Source organism: Carassius auratus, chromosome 6 (genome assembly GCF_003368295.1).
Source record: "Carassius auratus strain Wakin chromosome 6, ASM336829v1, whole genome shotgun sequence".
Taxonomy (NCBI): Eukaryota; Metazoa; Chordata; class Actinopteri; order Cypriniformes; family Cyprinidae; genus Carassius; species Carassius auratus.
This window is the reverse complement of record NC_039248.1, coordinates 11,931,713-11,957,609: the sequence shown is the minus strand read 5'-3', so window position 1 is coordinate 11,957,609 and position 25,897 is coordinate 11,931,713. Positions and strand designations below refer to the sequence as shown.

At 35.1% G+C, this 25,897-nt stretch overlaps 2 protein-coding genes and 1 long non-coding RNA gene across 3 annotated transcripts in view; 1 reads left to right on the top strand and 2 right to left on the bottom strand.

Annotated features, from left to right (window-relative positions):
- Positions 1-12,226, bottom strand: part of nomo (nodal modulator) — a 22,948-nt gene extending 10,722 nt beyond the window's left edge. The window contains exons 1-20 of the mRNA XM_026261969.1: positions 12,023-12,226; positions 11,481-11,570; positions 10,263-10,308; positions 10,069-10,169; positions 9,868-9,974; positions 9,439-9,511; positions 9,094-9,246; positions 8,796-8,933; positions 7,806-7,895; positions 7,477-7,582; positions 7,175-7,325; positions 6,873-7,050; positions 6,642-6,783; positions 6,423-6,554; positions 2,208-2,344; positions 2,005-2,092; positions 1,857-1,920; positions 1,606-1,701; positions 1,297-1,497; positions 1,082-1,164 (exon numbers count right to left, since the gene is read on the bottom strand). Of these exons, the coding sequence (XP_026117754.1) occupies positions 1,082-1,164; positions 1,297-1,497; positions 1,606-1,701; positions 1,857-1,920; positions 2,005-2,092; positions 2,208-2,344; positions 6,423-6,554; positions 6,642-6,783; positions 6,873-7,050; positions 7,175-7,325; positions 7,477-7,582; positions 7,806-7,895; positions 8,796-8,933; positions 9,094-9,246; positions 9,439-9,511; positions 9,868-9,974; positions 10,069-10,169; positions 10,263-10,308; positions 11,481-11,570; positions 12,023-12,160 (2,314 nt within the window). The 5' untranslated portion in view covers positions 12,161-12,226. The remainder of the gene's footprint in view (positions 1-1,081; positions 1,165-1,296; positions 1,498-1,605; positions 1,702-1,856; positions 1,921-2,004; positions 2,093-2,207; positions 2,345-6,422; positions 6,555-6,641; positions 6,784-6,872; positions 7,051-7,174; positions 7,326-7,476; positions 7,583-7,805; positions 7,896-8,795; positions 8,934-9,093; positions 9,247-9,438; positions 9,512-9,867; positions 9,975-10,068; positions 10,170-10,262; positions 10,309-11,480; positions 11,571-12,022) is intronic.
- LOC113096615 (uncharacterized) lies at positions 12,226-20,270 on the top strand. The gene is made up of 3 exons (XR_003288538.1): positions 12,226-12,563; positions 19,710-19,863; positions 20,232-20,270. It is a non-coding gene; the product is annotated as an uncharacterized LOC113096615 (long non-coding RNA).
- LOC113096606 (poly(rC)-binding protein 3) lies at positions 14,432-25,897 on the bottom strand. Its single transcript, XM_026261978.1, has 13 exons — positions 25,620-25,897; positions 21,472-21,632; positions 21,161-21,184; positions 20,968-21,000; positions 20,770-20,886; positions 20,540-20,671; positions 20,213-20,341; positions 19,708-19,854; positions 18,487-18,528; positions 18,138-18,213; positions 17,297-17,349; positions 17,025-17,194; positions 14,432-16,227 (listed from the first exon to the last, which is right to left on the bottom strand). Exons 2-13 carry the CDS (start codon positions 21,544-21,546, stop codon positions 16,173-16,175), a joined length of 1,053 nt encoding a protein of 350 aa, XP_026117763.1. The 5' UTR covers positions 21,547-21,632; positions 25,620-25,897; the 3' UTR covers positions 14,432-16,172.

The following is a 25,897-nucleotide window of genomic DNA, read 5'->3' as shown; positions in this document are numbered from 1 at the left end:
ATGGTTTTCACATAATTTAGAAAGAAAAATTCTAGGCTACAGGTTCCAGTTCCCAAAAGTCCCGGGAACCAATGTTCTGTATGTGTTTTATGGCCTCAACATTTTTAGTTTTTCACTAACCACGCATAACATTTTTTTCTCTCAAAAACACAATCATGTACATACACGCTTGCTCACATATTATAATAGCCCAGTTTGTGCTGATTACAATGAGATTAGACTTTAGCCATTTAGAGGTGTATAAGAAACTGAAAAAAAAAACATGAATGTCAGGGCATGGCAAAACTTCTCCAGGCCCCAAAAATACCCTTCGACTCCAGAGGGTTAAGGATTTAGAGAGGATCTGTAAAGAGGAGTGGACCAAAATCCATCCTGAGACGTGTACCATCCTGGTGACTAACTACAAAAAATGTCTTGCTTGACAACAAGGGTTTCTGCTCAAAGTATCAAGTCATGTTTTTACACGTGTGTGTGTGTGTGTGTGTGTGTGTGTGTGTATATATATATATATATGGATTTTTTGGTTGGTATTTTGCCTTTATATCTTAAAATAAACCTACCATAAAAAATACAGACCCTTAATTCTTTTGTAGTGGGCAAACTTACAAAATCAGCAGGGGATCAAATAAATATTTTCCCCACTGTACCTACAAAGTTTAGTTCTAAATGTATCCTAAAACAAGTAAAATGTTTGTGGCTTTGTGTTGTTGCACACTCAAAAGATTAAATCCATCAAGTATTCATTTGCTTCATATCTCTACAAGAGCGATTTCTGAGTGATATTCACCAGAATAGCATTTTTTTTTTTTACATTTAATAAAATAAGACCAAAATGCTATCACATTACGAGTAATTCTATTTTAGTGAGCATGCAACTGCGATAGAGACGATAGTGCAAAATGTTTTATGTAGCTTTACAAGTATTAATTTAATTCTTTGTGTGAACAGGGTTAGGGTTTGTTGTTGGTTAGTGGTTTGCAATTTGTTCCATAATTGTTGTGAAATGTCCTAGACACAATATGCATCTATTATTATAAAATTAAAAAAAGCTTTAAAAAGATTGCACTCTAACAAATCTAACCTCCAGTGATTGTAGCCTCTACTTCAGGAGGGTAAAACAGGAATTCTTTGGATGAAGGTGTGACTGTGATCTTCTCCCCAGCCCTAAAACAGCCAACAGAGCCAAGATATAAAATTAAGAATGAAATTTGTAACTGGTAGGAGAATACAATGTGATTATATGTTCTTTGCAAATGATTTCACAATACTTTTAACAAAGATTGTCCAAAATCATACCGTGCCCAGTAGGAGAATTCATAATGGAAAGGCTCATGGAGTTCATCTGGTTTCTCTTCCACAGGGGGGCTGTTCTCGTCTCCTCTTTCTTCCCTCTCCTTCTTACGGGCAGCTATTTGCAGAAGCTGCAGCTCCCATCGCTGCTCCTCGTTTGAGCGCAGGGGCCCCAGAACCAAAGCAGGCTCACTCTCAATGGAAGATCTATCAAAATGAAATAAAAATACCACCAGGTACATTAAAAGCAATAGTCAGAACTCAAACAAACAAGACAGACTTTACACTCTTTTAGATACACATAATAACACTCACTTGATGGTGACAGTGACATCCAGCATCTTATCAGTGGTGATGAGTCCGGTCATGTGGTGTCTCACAGCAGTTAGGGTTAAGATGCTTGGGGCAGACCTGAGGAACAAGGATGAAAAACAACAATGTGGATTAGACTTCATTTAATAATGTTACACAACAAGCACATACTAGAAAAGCAAAGGAGCAAAAGGGAGAAAGCTGGAGCAGCTACTTTGATTTTAATATAATGCTTGGCACAGGCAGTCACATACGTGTTGTAGGTGTAGTAATCTTGTTCAAACTGGTGACAGGAACGTGGAGTCACTTTATAAACACCTTCGATTAAAAAGACATTTATTAAGAACTTTAAGCTTTATGAATGTAATGAACGTACAAAACTGAAGGAAAAGCTGGGCTCACCTGGCTTGGACAGACAGAAGCGATTGACTCCTTTGGACAAATTGTAAATACCAACATTCTCTGGTGAGCTGCCATCTTGGAAAAATTCCTAAAATTATGGACAAATAATGCATCTTCAGAATTACCATTTTAGTATTGTAACAGCTGATTCTGGCAACTATGTGATCAATCATCTTTAAATATTGAATGTTTTCAGTCCTCACCAGGGTAATGGCATGGGACAGTGAACAGCGCAGCAAGTATCCGGTTTGTCTGAACTCCACTCCCTCTACGTGTGAGTCAAGTACATCGATCTCCACTGACTTGTGCTTCCAGCACCACTCCTCTTGGTTGATAGACACTGTGACAACCAGAGGTTGTTAATTTTCTTAAACATAGTTTTACGTGAATAATGTCTACACTACTGAAATCCTGCACAATTTAGCTAAATAAAAAATCATATATAGCAATTCAATAAACTTCCAAAATTATAACAAACAAATCATATTAATAGGATGAAAACCTATATTTATCAGGGGTTAAAGCGGAAAAAATCCTGAGAGAAAACTCCAAAGACAGACTTCATTCAAATATTGACGATAATAACACAAATACAGTAACAAGAGCTTAAAAAATGGTAAATACACTGAGATAGACATGAATCTCTTCAATAATTATGTTTGGCACCATTTATTTAAAAGTACTATTTCAAATAAAGTGTTATCTTCTAAACAATAACAAGTGCTTAAAGTGCTTAAATAATTAAGTGCTCAAAGTGCTAAAGAAATGAACTGCTAAACTGAAGATTAGAAGTGAAATCCAGGCTATTATCACTTTTTTTTCTGGGATAACTCGCATGTTGATTTGAAACCATCAGGCTAGTTAACGCTTTTTTTTTGTCTTCTGCCAGTTTTATACACTGGGTGACCAGTGGCTGCGAAATTCTGAATGACAATTCATGTTTTGGTATAAATGTGCACAAATGTATTTTTTAATCGCAGACATGGTCAGTCATAGACAACGGTGTGTCAGCTAATAGTTGCTGCCGGCTAGAGACTTGCACCCCCGCGGGACCTAGCGCCACCGATTGCGGCGCGGGACAATAATTGATGGGTGAATGCGGATGCGGGCGGCAAGATATTATTGTGTGCGGGTTGCGGGAAAATAAAATTATTTGCGGGACTCCCTCAAAGTGGAAATATCTAACAAAATAAAATAACTAGAAACAAATAGACCTTTATTTATAATAAAATAAAATAAAATAGACTTTGCGGAATGGGAGAATGCGGATGATACCATAGACAGCTACGTGTAATTCGATTCCAAAATAGCATATATTTAAGGGTCAAATTTGATGGATTAGAAGCACGCAGACTGGATGATGTCCTCCAGTGGTGGAAAAGACGAATTTCCAAGATTAAGCAAACACGCCATGTACTTTGCATTCCAGCTAGCGGAGGGCTTTCATTATTTGCGGTCGCATACTGGAGCAGAGACGGATTAAACTGAAGCTCTCAACAGTCAACGACTTGATATTCCTGCATGGGCACAAGTAGTCGTACAGTTTTTTTTTTTTTTTTTTTTTAAATTCAGTTTATTTTTATTTATTTATTTAGCTAAATATTTAAAATTGGTCTATTTTGTTATTGAGGAATAAGGATATTTTTGTTAAATGTTTGAAGGAATTGCGCAGGCCCCATAAGCTACTTTTCCTTTGAACATGAAATAAATCCAGGTTTATTATTTTTATATAATTTATTAGGCTATATAGCCTAGTTATTATAGGTATATATATTTTTTTTACATTTCTTACTTTTTTACTGTATTTCTATGTTCTAATTGTTCTTTGTTCATGTTCATACTTTTAATTAAACGCAAATAAAACTAAACATTTGTTTATTTTCCGTTTCTTTTTTAATTTATATTCAACAGTGTATGCAATGTATAAAAAAAAAGAAAAACTGCTATACGTTTACCCGCGGGATTTTGCGGCGGGAGCGGGAGAACATCGTGTTAAGTTTGAGTGCACGGGCAGCGGCTCTATGACCGGAGTTTGGTGCTGCGTTCCTGCCAGGTTTTTGAGCTCGTCACTATTTCAAACCACGACTAACGACTTTGTACCATTCCAGGCAAGTCACGCCAAACTTTCTGTGCACAAGGAAATTTAGCTATTATTAATTTTATTGCAACGTTACAGTGTCCTAAAATGTAATTTTCAACATGTACCACTTGCATAAACACTGCATCCATAGGGGCTGTCACTGTTGTTTTGCGTGCTGTGACGTCAAAACCCAGAGTACATCGATCTAGTACGAGTACACGGATGGGAAGTCACGGATTTGACTGCCGTTCCAGTGCACTTTCCCGGGTTTAAGGTTGGAAAAACATTCGTTACGGGTTGCCTGGAACGCAACATAAATCATAGCGAGCAAGCACTTTCTTACCGCTGCCGGCATACAGAAGCTTCCTCGAACAAATAATGCAGAAACAAGCCCAGGGCTCTCTGTTTCTTGCACCAACTGCCAAAAAGCGCCATTTATTTTTGAGTCCTTTATCTATTGCTAGAAGTCTAGGACAGCATCCCCAGGCTTCATAAACTTGCGCTCCATTTTTTTTTTCTCCGACAACGCTAACGTGATATTGACGTATGGGCGTCAATCATACTGTGTTGCAAGGACACGCCCTTCTCTGCTTCTGATAGTCTTGCAACGTTAGTTAAAGCTGCGTTCCTCTCATATGATTGGTAGAAGAAATAAATTGGCTCGAAAATATTAAACTGCATGCGCAGGCTCTCAAATATTAATTTTTTTTTCCTCACGGCCACACGCCGGAGATCCAGCACGGTGCCGGAATACTTTAAGCCCTGTATTATTTATCATTCTGATTTTTTTTTTGGATTAATTGCATAATGTCTAGTTGTTTAGTACCTACCCAAATGTCATATAACATTGTGCGTAGCGGTGTTGCATTATATTGAAAGTTTGTTGATGTTTTTATTGTCATACGTGTTCTGGTTATTTGACTCTTTATATGGCGATAAAAGAAAGCTTTGTTGAGTTTTTTTAAGTGGGGATCGGGGGTGCACCAACCCGGTTGGGACATAGAAGGGGGTGTGCAGGAAAAAAAGTTTGGGAACGCTGATCTGCAATAACACGGTTTGACCAGTGTGGCGCTGTAGTGTGAGACTGTAATTCAGCTCTCCCGATGAAGTTCAGGAGAAGACAGCGCTTCAGAGCAAACGCACCCGATTCCGAGAGTCCAGTCACGTCACGTTTATTTATGTAGTACTTTAGTACTATAGATAGCCTTAAATCTAGCAGCTTTACAGTATTATTAAACATGAAAAACCAGAGTAAGTGTTATTAAAGGTATAGACTTTTATTAAAGGTATAGTTTGGTTTGCAGAGATCAAAGCTTGATCTAGCTCAGGACTGTTTGATTATCATTACCCTATAAAGGTAATTTAAAAGAGATTATGTTGTGAATATTAGATTATCCAAAAATAAAATGTCTTATCACTCAACCTTCATTTTGTTTCTTATCCATATGACCCACAAAAATATATTTAAGGTAATTAAATGATTAAATGGTTGAATAAGAGAGTTTCTCTGCCATCTCATTTTATGTGCCAAATATATTTATTTGTATGAATTAATTGTATAACTAATTACACATGACTTTCAAAAGCTGAAGTAATAAATATATATATATATATATATATATAAACATATAAATACTTCAACTAATTGCAAAAGCTGAATAATCAATTAATTTATACTGATTAATCAGCAAAATAATCAATGATTAGTTGATTAATTGACCAAATAATCGTTAGATTAATTGATTATAAAAATAATCTTTTGTTGCAGCCCTACAACAAAACCCTAAAACAAATGCTGACTATTTTTACTACTGTTCAAAGGTTTCCAGATGATAATGTTTTGAAAAATGTGTTTCAGTCTTTAGTGTGTCACATGATCCACATGAGTCCGTGTACGTTTTTTTCTTTAGACTGCAACAGTTTGACCTAAAAATCTCTTTTTGTGTTCTACTGAAGAAACAAAGTCACCTACATCTTGGATGCCCTGGGGGTAGGCAGATAAACATCAAATGTTGATTTTTGGGTGAACTATCCCTTTAATATTTTTGTGGAAACCTTGACACTTTTTTGCAGGATTCTTTGGTGAATACGTAGTAAATTTTAACAGGATTATTTAAAATATTTTTAGTAAAATTTCATTTTCTAAAATAATGCAAAATTAATTAATGCCACATTTTTTTTTAAATCAAATTAATTTATCCTTGCAGAATAAAAATACACCGTTCTTGAAAAAACCACTGACAAAAAACTCTATCATTCAAAAGTTAAATAATTATTTTCATTGCTCATTAAACAATAAAATAAAATAAAGAACACATCATCTAAAAACAGTGCCTACCTTTGTACTTTCCGGGTAACACATTATTGAAAGTGAAGCTGAGAGTTTCACTGCTGCCAGACAACTGGAGGTTTTGCCTCTCTCCTTGTCTGCTCACAGGCTGAAGAGTGACTGTCAGATCTCCACATGCCACTGATGGGACAATTCAATCATTGAGGCAAAGACAGAAAGCACATTTATCTAATTGAATCTGACAGCGGACATGAAAAGCCAGCTCACCAAGACAAGACACAGAGCCAGAAACAGATGCTATGAACTGAGTGAAGAGAAGGTCAGTGATAGGCTGATCCACAAGTGAGATATCGAGAGAGTATGGCTGAAGAGCAAGTCCAGCCTTCACATCACTTTCAGGGAGGATCACCTGTACAGCACACAAGGCATCTAAATTAATTTGCTGTGCAATTCACAATTCAAAGTTTAAAGTCAAGTCACAACATATATTCTCATTACCTGTATGCTGTAGTCTCCTGGTTTAACTTGAAAGCAGAACGCTCCATGGCTGTCACTTTCAACAGAGCGGAAAAAGCCCTGATCCTGTTTCAGAGTCGAGAGCGTAACTCTGTAGTGCCCAAGCTGTTTAACAGTCTCAGGGAGACGGATGACTGAGATGTGACCACACACGCTAAACCTGAAAATGACAGTGGAGCAGGGACATTAAATAGAACCTCCTAAAGCTAGACGAGACACCTCGTCTCTGTGTTTATCTTCTAAAAAAACAGCTTTCTGAGGACAATTCTTGCCTGCATACTCACCCTGCAGTGATGATGTCTGGCAGCTGAGGAGTGCTGGGGGCAATCTTCACAGTGACCGGCTCAAAGAACATCAGCTCCTTGTGAGTGTTGATGGTGTAAGTGCCTGTAGTCATATTCTCCAATCGGAATGAACCATCTTCTTTAGTTTCCACTGTGAAAGAGATAAAAGAGGCGGCAAGATATGAATGCAATGTGTTAATTTAGCATAAATGTATTAATTAACCATGAATTGTGCAGTACTTTGGATATACCCTAATATGCCTAATTATGTAAATTTCACTTAAGTGTATCATCACAGTTACCTTTAATTTGGTTGTTAAGCGTTACTACGGCATCTGCAACACCCTTTCCATCGGGGCCATTCAGAACTCTTCCCATCACAGAGAATCCCATGACACGGAATATCGGCTGAAAGACAAAACAGGAGAAGCACGCTAGAAACCAGGTTAGGCCACGGAGCAAGACCTACTGTTTTGTACATTATTTACTTATTTATTTTTCCTAACAAGGATTTAATGTCCATTTGCACACTTCATGTAAATTCTAATACTGTCCAACCCTGATTGCCAATTTAGGTGTCAAGTCATCTTTCCAAATCTGTGAGAACGAGTCAAAGAATTGAGAAACTCACCTCCAACGTTAAACTGCTGTGTTCTACTTTGAAGTCCATACGAGAAGGAGCAACGTCAAAAGTGATTCTCTCTCCTCTGTAATATGGGACCTACAATTCAAGAAAAAAGACTGACATCTGTGCTTTATCTTTACATAAATAAGGCTGCATGAGATGGATGAAATTTCATTTGAAAGTAGATCCAGAAAGTAATGAAATACTTATCAGAAGTCTTACAGGCATATCTGATTTGTCACCAAAAACATTTATATTTACCACCAGATATTAGCCATTAAGTGCAATAATCCAGTAGAAATGTTTATGCATGACGGGCCATATGATCCACACAAAGATGTAATCCAAGTATAATTCCATCTAGGATTTCATGGGGCCTAAAGCTGCACCTGACTGTATGGATTATACTGCAGTGTGCTAAAAAGAGTAGCATTAAAAGGTCTTAAGTTGAAACGGAGCATAATTTGGAAAATATTTTGATATGCAGTCAAAAACTATGAATGTGCCAAGTCATTTGATGCTTTAAAAATCAGTAAAAGAACTTTAAAAATTAAAATCAATCCTTAACTGAAGAGCCAAACCATGAAAATTATATAATGGCATCTCCCTTTCTGGAGATGAGTATTCTGTAGAATTTTGTATCATCTGAGGTTTATGGATATATATATTTAATCAAGTCAGATTTCAATAGTAAAGGGGAGAAAAAATTAAAAGCATGAACATATCAGTTTCTTTGCATTATTTAGAAAATAAAATATTTCTAAGATTAAAAGAAATGACACTGCTGTCTTTGTCTGTAGAGTCAGAGTGCAGAGTCAGCTTGTTATTCTTTTCCTCTCATGATTTGAACCAAAAATAAGTTCTTCTGACAATAAGAAACCAGATTTTATTTATTTGTGAAATTCTCTCTCTCTGTATATTGTATTATATTATATTATATATAATATAAACATGGATAATCAAATAATATAAAGGTTTGTGAAAGTAAATTCTTACCACCGTATATTCACCACTGGGAAGGCAGGGGAATGAGAAAGTGCCATCCTCACGAGACTGGGAACTACACACATACACAAGGGAAGGGTCGCCGACTAAAGCTCCATCCACAGGAGCCACACTGCAGCCACTGATATCCTGAAGAAATATTAATACAATTGTTTAAAGTCTACTGGATAACAGTTGATGAATCTGTGCACATTAGAGAACATTATCAAATTACGCAATGGCATTCATTTAAAGTTTTGTGTGTATCATCTTTTTGTAGTTGGGCTGTGAATCTAATAAAACCTTTTACCTCCTGTGTTACACTGGCAGAGTAAAGGAGGAAGCTGACTCCTTTCATGGGTTCACCATCACTCTGCACCTCTCCAGAGACATCATATCCCTTTACCACAAGAGGAGCTGCGGCGGGGGCATTTTCATTTGACACAACCACAGTGGTTGAGCTCTGTGAAGGATCAAAAATAGTGAACCAAGTTTCCTCAGAACAAAACTGCATCTACATTTAACTTAGATGCTTTGACATAAATGTTATATGTGAAATAGCAAAACTGCAGTGGCATGAAAATCTTTCTTCAGGTGTTGACACATTCGTCATTGAGAAATGTGTTTTGTCAATAAGACAGTTTGTACTATATACCTGCTCAAGGGTCCATGAGGCATGAGCGGCGGTGATGTCATAACTTCCTGGAAGCACCTTGAGGAAAGTGTAGCTGTGAAAAACAACACAAACAGGCTAAAATTATTTTTATGTTTAATTGTTAATGATATTTGTGGACACTGAATATTATTTTAAAGTGATAGACCAAATTAGGGTTGGATATTGTTGCTGGTGTTCTTATTGTTTAATTGAATAATTATTATAATTCACAGAAATTTTAATTTAGGTTAAATCAAGTTTAATTTCAGGAATAGCTGTAAATTATAATACATAGTATATAAAAAAAAGATTTATCATAACCAGTAGCCCAGTGGAATAATGTAATTCAATCTGAATTTATAGTTTTTGAGCATTATACTGCAGTAAGTGTCCAAAGAAATTCTAGGTTGACCACTAGACAATACTCACTGGCCTCCAGCTTGTGTGAGGACACTTTGAAGGACATCATCTTCTCCTGCTTTTCTCAAACTTACTTCAATCCCTGCAGGCCCCAACAAATGCCCTTTACTCAAGACCTAAATGAAGAAAGAAAATGAGCAGTTTTTTTTTGTTTTATATTACATAATAAAAACTGTATTACAATGTCAGATGTGTAAAATTTCAACTTACAGTTCCCAGGACTGAAAACCCGGTAAAAATGAAGTTGATGTCTTGTTCTTTAGTGCAGATGTCTGTAATTCCATCTACATGTAGGTCCACAGTTGTTGGCTCTGCATACAGATAACGTATAACACAATACATGAGAGGTGAATAGTGAGTCTACATTAGATAACCACGGATTGATATGTGAAATCATTCCTTACCAAAGCTCCATCCTGATGGTGGTTCTATCTTTATAACAAAATCACCCTGTAAAAGATTGTAATCCCTATTAACACAAACATAAACAAAAACCACCAGACTAAATATTAACAAAAAGCAAGACTCGCTAAAATAACTATAATTTTTAGTGGGTCATATATATATATATCATATATTTGTGACACTCATCTAAGTGACTGAGGCTGGAAACGGTCTCTCTGATAGAGTGAATTAAGGTGAAGCTGCTGGTGCAAGGATATAATACAGCATTGTTAGAGTCTGATAGGCTGTCCCTCAGCCCACTTAACTCTTGTTCAAGTTAAAAATAGACGGGCATGTCAAAGATGAATTTTGCCCCAATTTACAACACCAGAGAAAGCTTGCAGCAATTTGCGAGTACCGGTACTATGCCAATAAATGATTAGTTTAAACTCTCCTGGGAAATCTTCTACATTTTGCAGATTAGAGCTGTACAATATATCAAACTTCATCATATATCACAAAGGAAGTAAGGGTTGTGATTTGCATTACAAGTTGCTTTTAAATACAAGAATCCAAAACGTTTATGAAGATAAAAAAAACAACACAAAACAGCTAAAAACATTCATATTTGTTTATATAGCATTCAATTTGTGCATTGTTTAGAAAAGTACCCTTGGATAGTTAGGACAAACATGTTTTGCCGATTCGAATTATTGCAATCAGAGTCTGGCCTTTGCTCATAAGGACTACGTTTTAAGATTAAATTTGAAACAATTATAAATAAGTCATATGAAAAAAAAAAAAAAACGTCATATGGTAGTGTACAAGTAGAAATGGTATGATACGCTATTAGTAAAAGCGTAAAAACAGTAAAAATAGAAAGCAGAATGCAAGCTTAACTCTCCTCATAATTTGCTTATATGTATGATCTAGATATTTTACACAAGTACATTGTAAATGAAGCCTTTTCTGCTCAATTTGATTTCCATTAATTTACTTATACTTGTTACAGAAGGTCATTTTTTTACTTAGCTCTGTACCCAAAAAGAACAGGAAAAATTCATGTTGGATGCGTAATTATGTCTTAAAATTGTGAAGTATATAACTGTCCTCCATATATTGTAGCCTTACCACACTTTAAAAAAAAGACACTTCCTTATGATTCAGAACAAATGACACAAGACATTCTAAGATGACCTTGGATGTCTGACAGCTCATTCACTCCTGAGTTACAGTACCTTGTCATAGAGAGGGATCATGAAGTAACCATTGATTGGTGTACAGTCAGTCTGATATTTCAGAGAGCCCTGCTTAGTGTACAGCTTGATCTGTAAAGGACACACGCATAGTAAACGTTGGTCATCATAAACCCATTTTAGACTCAGACCCCAAATGAAACACGTAAAACCAGTACGAACTACATGCATTGCTCGTCTAACTGAAGGCAATTCGTTCAGCTACGTCAGTGATTACTTTGAGTGAGGCAATGCTAATGATCGAAGGCAGATCTGCGATAATAACAATTAGCATGCTTGGACAAATCATGTGTTTTGCTGACAATGCTTGACAGTTGGGTAGGTAGCTGTCATGCAACCTGCTACCTGCTACATTCACGACAGACGGATCACCGGATTATGCGATTTACAACCTACACGCATAACTGTTTAGGACAGCAGATGTAGTATATATCAGAGCATCAATTCAGTTCCGGTTTCCGGAACTGCCTGCGCTAGCTAGCTAGCCAGCTACTCATTTTTTAACCAGAACTCTCATGACTTACCTCGATAACGGAGTAATTAATTTCCACATCTGACTTCACAAAGCCCCCGCAGCCTACCAAAATGTCATCAGTACCACTCACAAATGTCACACACAAGAAAGATAGAATAAGAATCGTTAATTCCTTAATTCCACTCATCGTTCAGCGCTGGTGAAGCCTACTAACGTACACTGCACATGGTTTAGATGACTTCAGCCAATCATTTTAATGGTAACGCTTTTTTTCTTCTTACTTCATTCCTATTGGTCAGTCTCGACGAGTGTCTATATTCATTGTGTTCATTGGCTGTTTGAGGAGAGGAACTCGAAAACCTGTGAATCAGGTTAATTAAACATTACAAAGATTTTTAGAGCTTTGTTTGAAGCATAATTGTTTTTTATATTGAATGGAATGGTATTTCTCAAACAAAGGTCCTTGCAGTTGCAAGAAAGCAGCAGAGAGCCGATCCAAAATCTCTACGTGCTGTTACAAACATTAACAGCAGGAGGTGCAATTGGGTGTTGGGTTGATAAATACAAACCACCATGCGAGCGGAAAAAAGGTAAAAACACTAATATATTAAAGACATGCTGATACTGCCAATAATCCCGAATAAACTTAACGGAAATAAAAGGTATAAAAGCAAATAGATCATGCAAAGACTTTAACAGAATCATTTTAAAACAGGCATTTAATGTCTCGTCACATAATTGTCATTTTAACTCTTCTCTAAGGTTAGCTCCAAGAAGCCTATTATATCCTTCTTTATTGCCTATTGTTTAGTTGTAGTTTTTTTTTTTTTTACATTTAAAGGGATAGCTCACTCAAAAATTAAAAATCAGTCATCATTTAGCTACCCCCTCAAGTACAGTGGCATGCGAAAGTTTGGGAAAACCTTTCAGAATCTGTGAAAATGTGAATAATTTTAACAAAATAAGAGAGATCATACTAAATGCATGTCATTATTTTATTAAAAAAGGCTCAAACATTCACTGATGCTCCAGAAGAAAACAAGATGCATTAAGAGTTATAACTTTTGAACATGATGAAGATTTTTCATATTTTGTTGAAATATAATTTCTTTTTTCAATTTTGTTCTGCCCTTCGTTAGCAACAAAAGATACTTGTTTCCCACAAACACAAAGTAATTACAATTTACCTTGATCTTCAAATTCCAAAAGTTTTAACCCCTCCAGCTCTTAATGCATCTTGTTTCCTTCTGGAGCATCATGTTGCATCATGAATGTTGGAACCTTCTTTTAATAGTTGTGGTTGAGTCCCCTTAATTGTCCTCAGTGTAAAAGAAATGGATCTCAAAATCATACAGTCACTGTTGGAAAGGGTTCAGATATGCAAAGATGCTGGAAAATTGAAGAACCTGCAGGACCAGATTTTTCTGAAGAACAGTTCTCAGTTTAACTGTTCAGAACAAACAAGGGACTCATGTCGTGGATCATCCAGGTAACCACACACAGTATTAAGAACTAAGGGTTCCCAAGCTTTTGAATGGGGCTATTTTAATAATTTCAGCATTTTTTTTTTGTCTTGTGGACTACATGTAAACATCTTTTATGTACAATATCTTACTCAGGACAGTACTAAATAAAAAATAACATGCATTTAGTATGATCTCTCTTATTTTTTTAAAATTATTCATATTTTCACAGATGATTCTGCAAGGGTTTCCTAAACTTCTGCATGCCACTGTATTGTTCAAAACAGTACCCCCCAAATGATTTGTGTGTGTTCAAAAAAATAAAGAAATTCATGCAGGTTTGGAACAGCATAAGGATTAATGAGTAAGTAATGACAGTTTTATTAAGGGAAGAACCATCCGTTTAATGCTTTTACCATAATTATCATATTTGTGTATTGTAAACAGCTTTCAATCTTTTTAATGCCAAAGAAGTCTTTACATTCATTTTCTTCTCTCTAATCAGTGGTAGGGAACACAGGGTGGCAGTGTTTAGCACTGAGTACTTCTCTTCACGCAGCTGTCGCAGACACATGCTCCATATATCTCCTGAATGCTCTGTGAAATCATAAATTAAAATGCTAAATGTACTACCGTTACTGATATAACTTGACAAACAACTTTTTGACAGTTTTCCTTTAATTTAAAATGGAAAATGCATCCTTGTCACATTCTAATAGACGGTAACTAATTAAACATAGAGAGCCATAAGAATTTAATACTTAATGTGAGACTACAGCACAGTTAACATGGTTTACTGTACATAAGGCACTAACATGACATGTAGGTAATCTTGATAATGACAAATATCTGTATTTTTAGAACGGTTTCATGTCTATAGTGTTTAATTTTACGGATTTGCACTAGCTATTTTAATCTCCTTGAAGTGTTGAAAATCTACTACTATCAAGGAAAATGAACAGCACCCATGTGAGATCAAGAGACTTTATTGAAAATAAAAATAATATGAATATGAAGTCAAACCATGAGTCATTCAGCAGCAAACATAGAAACCAATGTTTCTTTATGGGAAATACTAGACTGTAGTCTGCATGGATTTTTTTTCTTCTAGTTTTATAAAACGAAGAAGAAAAAGACTAAATAAACCAAGCACATTAGTTTAGTAGAAATACAGCGTCACTCATTTTGGTTTTATAACTGGTTATATGAGATCTCATACTGTATGAATGTTAAGACATTCAAAATTGCAATGCTTGTAAATTCATACCCTGTTGTTGGGGTATGAATATACAAAAGTCACTGTGTCAGTGGAACACAATTAATGGTCTATTAGCCACTAGAAATAACAACATTTTATGTTACGTAAATCATCACATAAAATCTTAAATATAAGTCAACACCAAAATGCATACATTAAATAACTATACATTACATTTTAACTCATCAAAGCCCATTTCTTTGATATAAATAATAAACATTCTGAACCGAGAACTGTTAACACAGAGCATATACAGTAGATGTACAGCTTGTGAATCTAACTCACAATGTAATCACTAGCTATTGAGACAAGTTCGAAAAGAAAACCTAAAGACCTCGAGCATGTGTTTTAAACTGTAGGCTGTTGTTTCATCCATCTGGAACTGGGTGTACATTTGACAAGCTTAACGGCAAATGACCTGTTAAAAAGTCACATCATTACATTCAAATCAACGTCTATTACTTGCTTCCTTACTGTATAATCACAGTTGCATTGCCAAAAAGTGTCAATTCTACTGTTGTTCACTGATGAATTAGTTAATCTTACTTTTGTCTAGACTACTTATGTCTGACACTTTCAGTTATTCAGATTATTGCAGTGCACAAGACAGCATTAAACAAAGATGTAAACAAAGTACATTGCTTCATGAAACTATCACAATTACTTGAAGCACGGTCTACATCAATAATGTTTAGCCAAGTAAAATGTCAAAAGTTAAACAATCAGGTCTTTTTTTTTGAAAGGCTAAATAATTAAATCACACATGACAAGATCACCTGGTTTGTAATTGTACAAATGTTGAACAGACAATTGTTTCAGGACCAGAAAAAAAAATGGATATCATGCGCTGTATGAAATATATTTTTTCTTACAAATTATAAACACAGGTGTGACCATAATTAAAATTAACAGGAAATTAGATACCTCTTTTCCTAAACCACCTGTTTTACCACTTACTGAAGTTAAAAGAAGCATATTTTAATACAATTTATTGCTCACATTACATGTATGATAACTTGAATACATTTTTAAAGTACTGTAAAATATTGAGAAAATATTTAAATAAATAAGAGCAATGACAACTATTAGACATTCAGCATGCTAAGTTTCTGTGCTAAAACTCAAAACTATTATCTAATTAATAAGACAATGCATCATATTCTTGTACACAGACACAATTCCAAAATTTCCTAAATACAGGTTGCTTATTAGAATACTTTTTACTGCAGAGACCTTGAATGTAGACAATAAATACAGTTTGCAGAGAGGCCCCAGTTGGGTGAAGCTACAGTATGTTTTGTTTTTCTGTTATTCTATGGAATGAATAAATTGAACTGGCTTAATTACACTAAATGTAGTTCTCCAATCCTGAGACACAAATGTCTGACTATATCAATTCCTAGGTTTTAAGAACACTGATGAGGCCAGAAAACAGTTTGAGACCAGAACGTCTTCGAGAAACAGAGCCTAATGTGACTTCAGGAGGTTGTCATGGTTGAAGGGTCAGTCCACATGGCTGCCACATCTCTGAACCTGCAGAAATAACAATATGTAAGCATGTACAAAATAAGAGTCAATAGCTTGGTTTCCATCCAAAGTTGCGAATTTAACTTATGCGCAAAATTGGAATATCGCATAAAACATTTGCGAATAAGCACCGTTTCCATCCAACAAGTCAAAGAGAACAAAATTATCACTTCTTGATAAACTGCCACTATATATCACTAAAAAAAGTATAATAATTTTTAAATACAATCAATGACTTCCGCCTCAGAGCGAGTAGACGAAACACAATAAATGGTTATTGCTTTCAGAGGTGGATGCCTGCTGTTTGGGGATGCAGTCAAGTAAGACAGTTTCAGGAGGCAATTATACAGAAAGACTTTGACGACATACTTTACTCCAGCATTTCAGAATGACCATAACAACAGTTCAGATGCTAGGCAATGAGATCGGTCCACTGTATAGTCAGGTTTTGCCATCCCATAGCCCAAAGTTTCATGACTTTTTTGATTCGCATTGAAGCAATTTATTCGGCAAATGCAAGTCTCACATTATTTGCATTAACCCTTTTTCACACAAGTCAAAACCACCTCAAGCAAGCGTAAAAACGTTTTTTTTTTTTTTGCAAATTAAAGGATTTTTATTCAAAATGCACAATATTAGTGTTTTGACTGTTTTTTAGGCTACATAAATTCAGCCTTGGTGAACATAATATTTTAATTTTTGGCATATTTTCCCAAAAAAGTACTACAATTAAAATTGTTAGTTTAGTACTAAAATACATCTGTTTTTACCAGTTACATGTCATTGCATGCTTTGAATCTCACCTGGCATTTATGAGGTACTGTGCCAGGCTGATGTTGGCAGGTGTTCCCGTAATGGTGATTTGACGGTCTGATGACCCCTCCATGGCATTAGCAATTTTGATCTGAGCCCCAGACATTTGACGGATTTCATTAATTTTGGTGCCTTGACGTCCGATTATACAACCTATTAGCTGGAAACATACAGACAGATAGACGTCAGAATCAACGATTCTTCCTTAAATTCTTCTTTACAGTAGCCCAATGTATTAATGAAGACAAAGGACTATGCTCACATCATTTGGAATGGTGAGTTCATGAGTACTGGCCTGTGAACTGGCATCCACACCTAGAAACAGAAAGAGAGCCGAAGAACTGAGAAACACAGATTTTTTCCCCCACAATTTTAACCATGTTAAAACTGTACAATATAAAATGTATTATAATTTTAATGGTAAAGACTAAAAACATGTTAATTACTTAACAGTAAGTTCCCTTGTACTATGTACAGAGAAAAACTGTATTAATGTATAGGGACATTTCATGTAATTGTAAATACTCTTAATAAGTAAAATACTGTCCCTTATACTGTACATTTCATATACATAACAATTTGTTAAAAAAAGTAAATTGACATTCCCAGAATTCCCTATTTAATTCTTTAGAATTGAGTATTTTGAATTGAAATAAACATTATACTTAGTTTTACTTATTTATTTTTATCAGTTAGGTATATTTATTTATTTATACTGAAAATGTAAGTTTAAAATTTAAGTTAGGTACATTATTATTTTTGTTATTATTTTGTAAAACAAAAATATGTTGATTCTGGCAACCACAGATTTTTTTTTTTTATTAATTTTTTTAAATACATTTCCTATTTATAGTGAAGGACATTTCTTGATATTATATCTTTGCCTGTTCATCTAAGGAATGTTTCTATCCATTTCTATACACTCTACAAAAGTTCTCGTTGGGTGGTATCTTTTCAAAAGGTACTACTATGTACCATTTACAGTAGGTACTACTATGCAACCCATTCAGGGGGAGAAGAGTGAAAGATAAGTGAAAGAAAAGTGAATGAAAGACCTACAGGTATATAGTGAAGGGTGTGTAGCGGGAGGGTTGGGTACGTACCAGGGAAAGCGGGGGTGGTCTGTCCAAGGGAGGTAAAGGGGGATTGCTGCATAGCCAGCTGATGGAGCTTTGTCAACTGCTGGGGGAGGGAGGAGGGTCAGTACACCTAAGAAGTTATGATTAAATAAAGGAATCCTGCTTGGACCTTCACAAACTCATCTAGACACTGAAAATGGGAAGCTGTGAGAAATCAAATATACAACTGTCTTTTATTAAAAACACATAAAAATAGACCCTTCTTTCAGCTGTATGGATTTTAATAAAGCAGGTCATGAAAAGAAAAAGCTAAGTTTAACAAGAATGCTACACTAAAGAGGGAAAAAGGATTTAGAAGGTACACTGTACTCACGTCTGGGTGTGGGATGGCGTATTGTCCCTGAATGGTGTAGGCCTAAGGTAGAGATGGACAGAATCTTTAGTGTACATAATGGTCAATATCAATGTACAAATTGACAATATAAATGTCAATGTGCAGAAGTATGTACATAAGCAATTATTATTATTATTATTTTTTTTATAATCACTGTAATCATGTTTAATAATAATCAAATATTAAATGTGGAATTTTTATATTTAGTTGTATTTAATATAAAAACTGTATCCCATTTTAACATGTATTTCTAAGGAGACTGGAACATGAAAGCACCCAAACAGAAGTTAGAATCCTTCACGGTGCCGCTTATTGGTTACTCAGGAAAAAGGTGGATATATGGTGAAAAAACTTTACTGGACATTACATTTTACGGTAGTACACCGTTTTAGGAAGTTAAGAAGATTGTATTATTTATAGTAAATAACTGTAAGCTGACATCCCCAGTATTCCCTGCATTACATTTAAAATTTGATGTTTTTATTGTTTTTGCTGTTATTGAAATAACAGGGTTTATTAGTTTTTTTCTTATCAATTTTTTACATGTCTAATGTTGTTAAACTAATGTTTATTGCGTTACTTTAGTTTCATGTGTTCCCATGATGGTATTTAGTGTTTGTGTGAATTACACTGTGCACCTTCTATATAGTGATGGGCTTTGGTTCATCGTGACTTTCTCATCAACACCTGCTTTTGGTGGTCATCAGTGTATTACAAATGTACAAACAGATTTCAATATGTTGTTAAACTAGCATTATAACAGTTAATAATGAAATCACGGTATTTAAATGTAAATTTAAGTTAAAACCATAAAAACTAAAATGTTACTACCATATTTTTTTTACGGTAAAATTCTGGCAACCACAGCTGCAATTTTTTATTTATTTTTATTTTTTTGCAGTGCATGAATTGCATTAAAATGTAACTGCATTCCTCTGCATTTTTTATATCTTCAAGTAATTAATTTATCCAAAAGTACTACAATTACATTTTACATTTCTCACCTCAAGAGGTATATGTAGAGTTGTTTACAACTTAGAATTACATATCATAAGACTTTTCTAAGCAAAAATATAAGAATTTATCTAAGCAAATGGCTCACGTCCCACTAGTTTATTTTTATATACTAGTAGTACTGTATGTTTGTATGTACTGTACTGTATGCCTGTATATGTAATAGTGTATTTGGACCATACTTACAGGCAGAGGCTGATGCTGCAGTAACAGACTGAGGTTGGCTGTGGCTGGTGCTGTCAGAGTATCTGCTCTTACCTGGCCCCCAGAGAAGATGACTGGTGCAGTGGCAGGCTTTGGCCTGTATGGAATTGTGGCACCTTTGGGTGGGGACTGGCGAAGGTCAGTGGAAATCAAATAAACATAGAAAAGACGAAAATTAGGAAAAAAGTGAGGGCAAATTATAATAGAAATTAGAAGAAGCAGTAGATGCTTATAGGTTTGACATTAATTGATGCTTGAGGTTTATGTTGCAATATTTGATATATACAGCACGTGTATGCATGTGCTGATCAATGTTTGGATTTGATCTGAAAAGCGATAAAGTGTTAGATTTCTATTTCTTCATTATATTCAGCTTGAGAATTGTCACCAGAAGACAGAAAACCATTCAAGTTTGGAAAAACATGGGATTGAGTGTTGGGTGAACTACAGTATACCTCAAAACATCTGGCTTTTTTCTATTCCTTACCTCCAACATGACCACACAGATCTGCTTCACACACTGGATAATGGCCTCTGGAGCACCTGAGATAGTGACTGCCCGCTCAGTAGAATTGGGTAGCATGTCTCCAGCCACTTGCACTTGAGCCCCTGTAGACTGAAGACCAAGCACAGCACATTTAGCCAGGATAGAAACCCTTGGAACAAAGCAATACCATACTTCCTGTTTAATCCAAGTAAAAGAGTATAGTTTTGCTGTTATCTTGGAGTTGCAATGACATTTAGTGTGCATTAAAATAATTGCCCCACTTTATGAAATATGTGGATCATAAAGAAATGTTAAGATTGAACATACCTCCCTCATCTCCTTGATCTTGGAGCCTCCTTTCCCAATTAGAGAGCCACACTGACTGGCCGGCACCACCAAACGCAAAGTTACTGGAGGCTTACTAGTAGCCTGGCTATTGCTCATAGAGTTAATGATATCCTATGTAGAATCAAAACATCAATTACTATTACTGTTACAGTTTTAATTGATTTCTTTTGGGGTTTTACTAACAATTGTATTAGAAAAGGTTCTCATACTTCCTCAAACTTGTATGCAATCATTGCGAAGGCCTTGAATATGGCATCTGTGGGTCCTGTGATGGTAACAATTCTCTCTGGGCAGTTCCCCTCTGAAATATTTATGCGTGCATTACTCTGTAGAAACAGTTTGCATTGTTTGTTAATAACCATGTTACACTCATCACAGCAACTAACATTATTTGTGACATTACTTACATCCTCACGCATCTTCTTCACAGTTTCCCCTTTCTGTATAGAGTAATTACGTTTTTGATTAAATGCAGATGTTAATGATTGTACAATTTAAATTTCTACTAAATACATGTTACAATTCATACAGTACAAAAGAGAATTTTACAAACTCAGGTATTTGTATGCATTGTCTTGGTGGCTAAATGTGTATTTTTACCTTGCCTATAATGCTGCCAACCTCCTGCAAGATAAAAAAAAAAAAGATAATGTGTTTATTTTACATTTATTGCACATTCTAACTAAGACATGGGTGCATAACACAAATAAATATGTGAAACCAAGTAGCATTAAAACATTTTCTGTGATTGGATAGATCCTATGAGATTAGGAGAGTCATTTTTGTCCTCTTACATAATAAAGTAGTACTGTATGTCCACAATCTGTTCTTTATGACTGGTGGAATGAATACCATGCTGCAGTAAATTGTGTATGTGGAAGTTTTTGATTCGAGGCATGTTGTTCTTTTACCTTGCCGTGCATGAGGAGTCTGATAGTCAGAGTGACATTGAGCCCTCCTTCAGACTGAACTTTGTTGGGCTCCATGGTGAAGATTCAGGACTGGTTGAATTAGTTAGGAACTCACAGGAGCAGTTTAGGAATGCAGGGGCCAGTGGTCACCACACAGTCACCTACAAATTTGAAAGAAGAAAACAGAGCATTCATTCAAATTCATATTTTAATTTTGAAACACAAGCAGATTAAAAACCATCAAATTAGGATAACTCATTTCATTTTCAAGAAATTGGTTACCTCAATCCATTTAAGGTTTAAAAAAACAATAGTAATGTGTAGTGTGCACTTATTTCATTTGAGCTCACTGAAAAAGAGGAAACCATTCAAATTAAAAATATTAAATGAACTAGCAATAGCGCATATTCATGTAATAACATAACTAATCAAGAGACTGCATTATGAGCAAGTGTAGTTACTTGTCTTTAAATAAATGAACATAAAAATTAGCTTACTATTCACTGGCCCATTATCAACCAAAAGGTTCTACTCTTCAGAACAATGGTAACCCACAAAACTCAGAAGCAACAGAAACCCATTTAAGTCCCAAAATAACAGAAAATTGAACACTAACATATATCCCCTCTAATATTTAGCAAAACACATAATTTAAACATTTACTGTTCTTACTGAGTCTAAAGCAAAGCTGGGAACTAGAAATCTACTGTAACTCATTCGGTATAAATCCCTCTTGATATAATCAGTTACTTGAGTTCACATAACATTTTCTAATCAGTGAAGTAATGTTTGAGTAAAATGCAATTGTTCTATTTAGTAAATATGATTTTAGATTTCATATTGTCAAAATAAGAGAAACAAAGGTTGCAAAAGTCAAGATTTGGTTGTTTAGCATCAGACATTATAATACATTGAAAAATCGAAATAGCTATTTACTAAATCAGTTTAAATAAAAACAATTTACAAATTAAATGTATTTAATTAGATTGTAGTAGATGCTTTGCCAGTAATGCATCTTGCACGGCTCTTAAAAGCATATAGCATATATTATAGTCATTAATTAAGGGATTGTGTGCATTACAGTAATATTATCAGACAGTTTATAGTTTATCAGCATGTCAGGACATAATTATCTTGTAGCTGCATCATTACACATCTTAGGTGACTGGCTCAAATAATAAATAATAAAATGCTGTCTTATTAGAAATAAGAGAGAATAGACTGTTAAAAATTTTCTAAACTTAATGTACAATAAATTGCATATCCAAAAACATTTAGATTGTTGCTCTGTCCATCTCAGACCAGCAGGCAGAGGTAGCAGGGCACAGAGATGGATGAGATCTGCAGCCAGATGTCCTCCAATCTCCCACAGGATGTCAGATTACATAAATACTTTAATCCAGATTAACAACATCCAGGGGTTGGTGTCTAGTCTTAACAGCAAAAATAATCTACAGAAATCCACTACGATCAGTGCCAGGCCTAGAAGACCAGAAACTGATGGCAAATAAATAAACCTCATGGGTTATATAAAAGAAGAGGACGAAAGATATGTCACAGTAGAAACAGTTCACATACTGATGTATTCAATTCTCAAAAGCTCAAGAAATTTGTGATGAATTCAAATCTTAAAAGCTTCAGAGCACGTTAAACAGAAGATACATTTTTGAAGAAGAGATATGTTAACAGTGGGATTAGCCATTAATCATGAGGGAGGATTATACACTACACAATTTCATAAGGGCCAATAAGGTTGAAACAGATGGCATTATTTCGCGCCAAGGGCATCATAGATGAATCAGGTCTTATTCTGAAATACTTTTGCATCCATAATGCCTCAGAGGAAAGGAGTGTGGATAGGAGCCTTGTTTTTGCATTGTTATGTCTAATTAGAGTTTCACTTCTGTCTGATGTGATGAGGTCGTGTAGAAAACAAAATGGCCACATATGGCACCGTTTGAGGCGTGTTTGCTTCAAATTAGCAAACGCATTCTTTTTCAAACTCAAACTTTTCATCGCTTCTACACATGAACACACAAACACACACTTATACAAAAGTTCATGCTTTAATAAACAGATGTTTAAAACAATGCTGAATCCAGATTCCCTTTTTTAAATAGTAAGTACAGTAGTTATAAACAGATCTCACTGACTATCACTGAATACAAAATAATAATTGATTAAAAATTCAACCATGTATAGTCTACTTTAGCTACTGTAGTACTTACAGTACACCGGTGGTACAATACACATTACCTGAGGTGCTGTGGCCTGCACATTACAGTATGTCCACAGTTTAAATATTAGAGCACCCCCACTAATTTCAGAAGCACCGACAGTGATTTTGGCCTGTGCGCAACATTGAAAGAGCAGCATTGCTCATGACATCTGATTGGGAAAGTGGGTCAAGCTTTCTACTAAAGAGCTTCTGGCCTCTTCCTCTGTAGCGGCTATCAAATTAAGCACGCTTTGTGCATGGCTGAGCAATGCTCAGAAAAAGCTCCCCCCATTTCCATTGCGCATCTCTGCACGGCGCTCAATGTAGAAAAATGAATTGTTATAGAAGAGAGTCTTCCCTCACTGCATTGCGACTGAGGTTTTAGTTCCAATAAAGAGTGACGTCTCTTATTTAAACCTACTGAGGCATGAACTGCATTACATACAGAAAGAAGATATTAACAATGAATCCATTAAAGAGAGACCACTTTATTTGTATTATGTACATGTCCATTTTTATTTGTTTTTAGTAACTTGCTGATGTGCAACACATACTGTATGAAGGGGAATTATTTTATTTGTTGTATAAAAAATATTTTTATCGTCTTATAATATCATATTGTATTGTGGTAACATATTATTTTTGTATGCTGAACTTATAAACAATAATTGTGATTGAATGCAAAGTGACAGCATTTAGGAAGGTGGTTTAAAGTTAATAAACCTACTCATTAGTTTGATTTTCAAAAAGAGTCACAAGAAAACAAAATAATTTTCTCAAACTTGTGATTCAGCCAAGAATTACAAAACTTAGCTAACATGTATCTTCAATTATCAAGATTCTAATTCCACCATGTCACTGTCTCTGTAAAGCATTTTCTCTGTTTGATAGTTTCTAGCAGTGTAAAATAATGAAAATTATTCCTAATTTTGCAGTGGTCTATCTCTTTTGTCTAGCCATTGTCAAGCAAATATTGCAGAGGAGGTTCTGGTATAAGACATAAACCATTATCTGATTAAAGAAAAGTTACAAATGTCATTTTCATGCAAAGACATTGCAAATTGATATACCCTGTGCTGCAAATTAACAAGAACTTTTTTTTATGTATATATTGCATATTAATAGATTGCCAAAATGGCTTTAAAATTTAAATCCCCTAAAGAACCACATATCCTGAAACACCCTAGTAAATCCAAGAGCATGAATTGATATCGCTGTTTTATGATGATGATAATCAGGATAATGACGGTACAGATATTTTCAGATCTGATCAAAGTCAATTCCGTGGCGCAGTGCCACCTCAACTGTCTGTCACATACAAAGACGGTGCAGATATCCATAGACAAGTCTAGTGGTAATTGCCCAATAATTAAATTATCTTACATAAGCTCAGTTAAATGTACACGTTGTGCAGACAGCAGTAAGATAGTAATAAAGGGCATCTAATTGACCGATTTTTCCAAGAGATAGCCACACTTTCTACAAACACGCATTGCTCTTTTGTATTTGTTTAATTAGGTGTAGTGACTCATTTAGGAATGTCTGTGAGAATCAAATCTGACCATTTCCAAACAATGACCTTCAATTTTTAAACAATAGTTGTAGCGATTCATGAATTAATTATATGTTTGACCTGCGGTCGGCCTCGAAAACAAAACTAGTTTCAAAGCAGATACGTTAAAGGTTTTGTAGATCAACATCTAGACTTACATTTTGTAATGCTATTTATAGTATTATCAGCCAAAATTATGTATAACGTCAACATGTATATATTTTTTTCAATGAAAGTAATACAAATACATGTTAAGAATTTTATTTTCCATTGCCTTTCAAATCTTAAATGCATATAATTATGAAAATTCAGAACAAAACATCCTTCTGAAACATTCTCAGAAAACAATAATAATAGAGGCTTGAAAAGAGGCTTTACCTTGTGTGCTACTGGAAACAGATGGCCACCACTTTCGACGTTTGCGAAAAGATTAATAAAAACAGGACGACAGTCAAAGGGAAAATTATTTTACCCTATCTTCTCGGTTAACTCAGATTGAAAGGTGGCATCCAATTGGCTAGAAGATGAAGTCATGTGAACACAATGTCACAACACGTGACTTTCTCACGAAACAGAATGATGGCAAAAGCGCAATTGGACTGAAGTGATTTTGGGGTTCGTTTTGATTTTCGTTGTGAAATGCTGAAAGCAGGTCA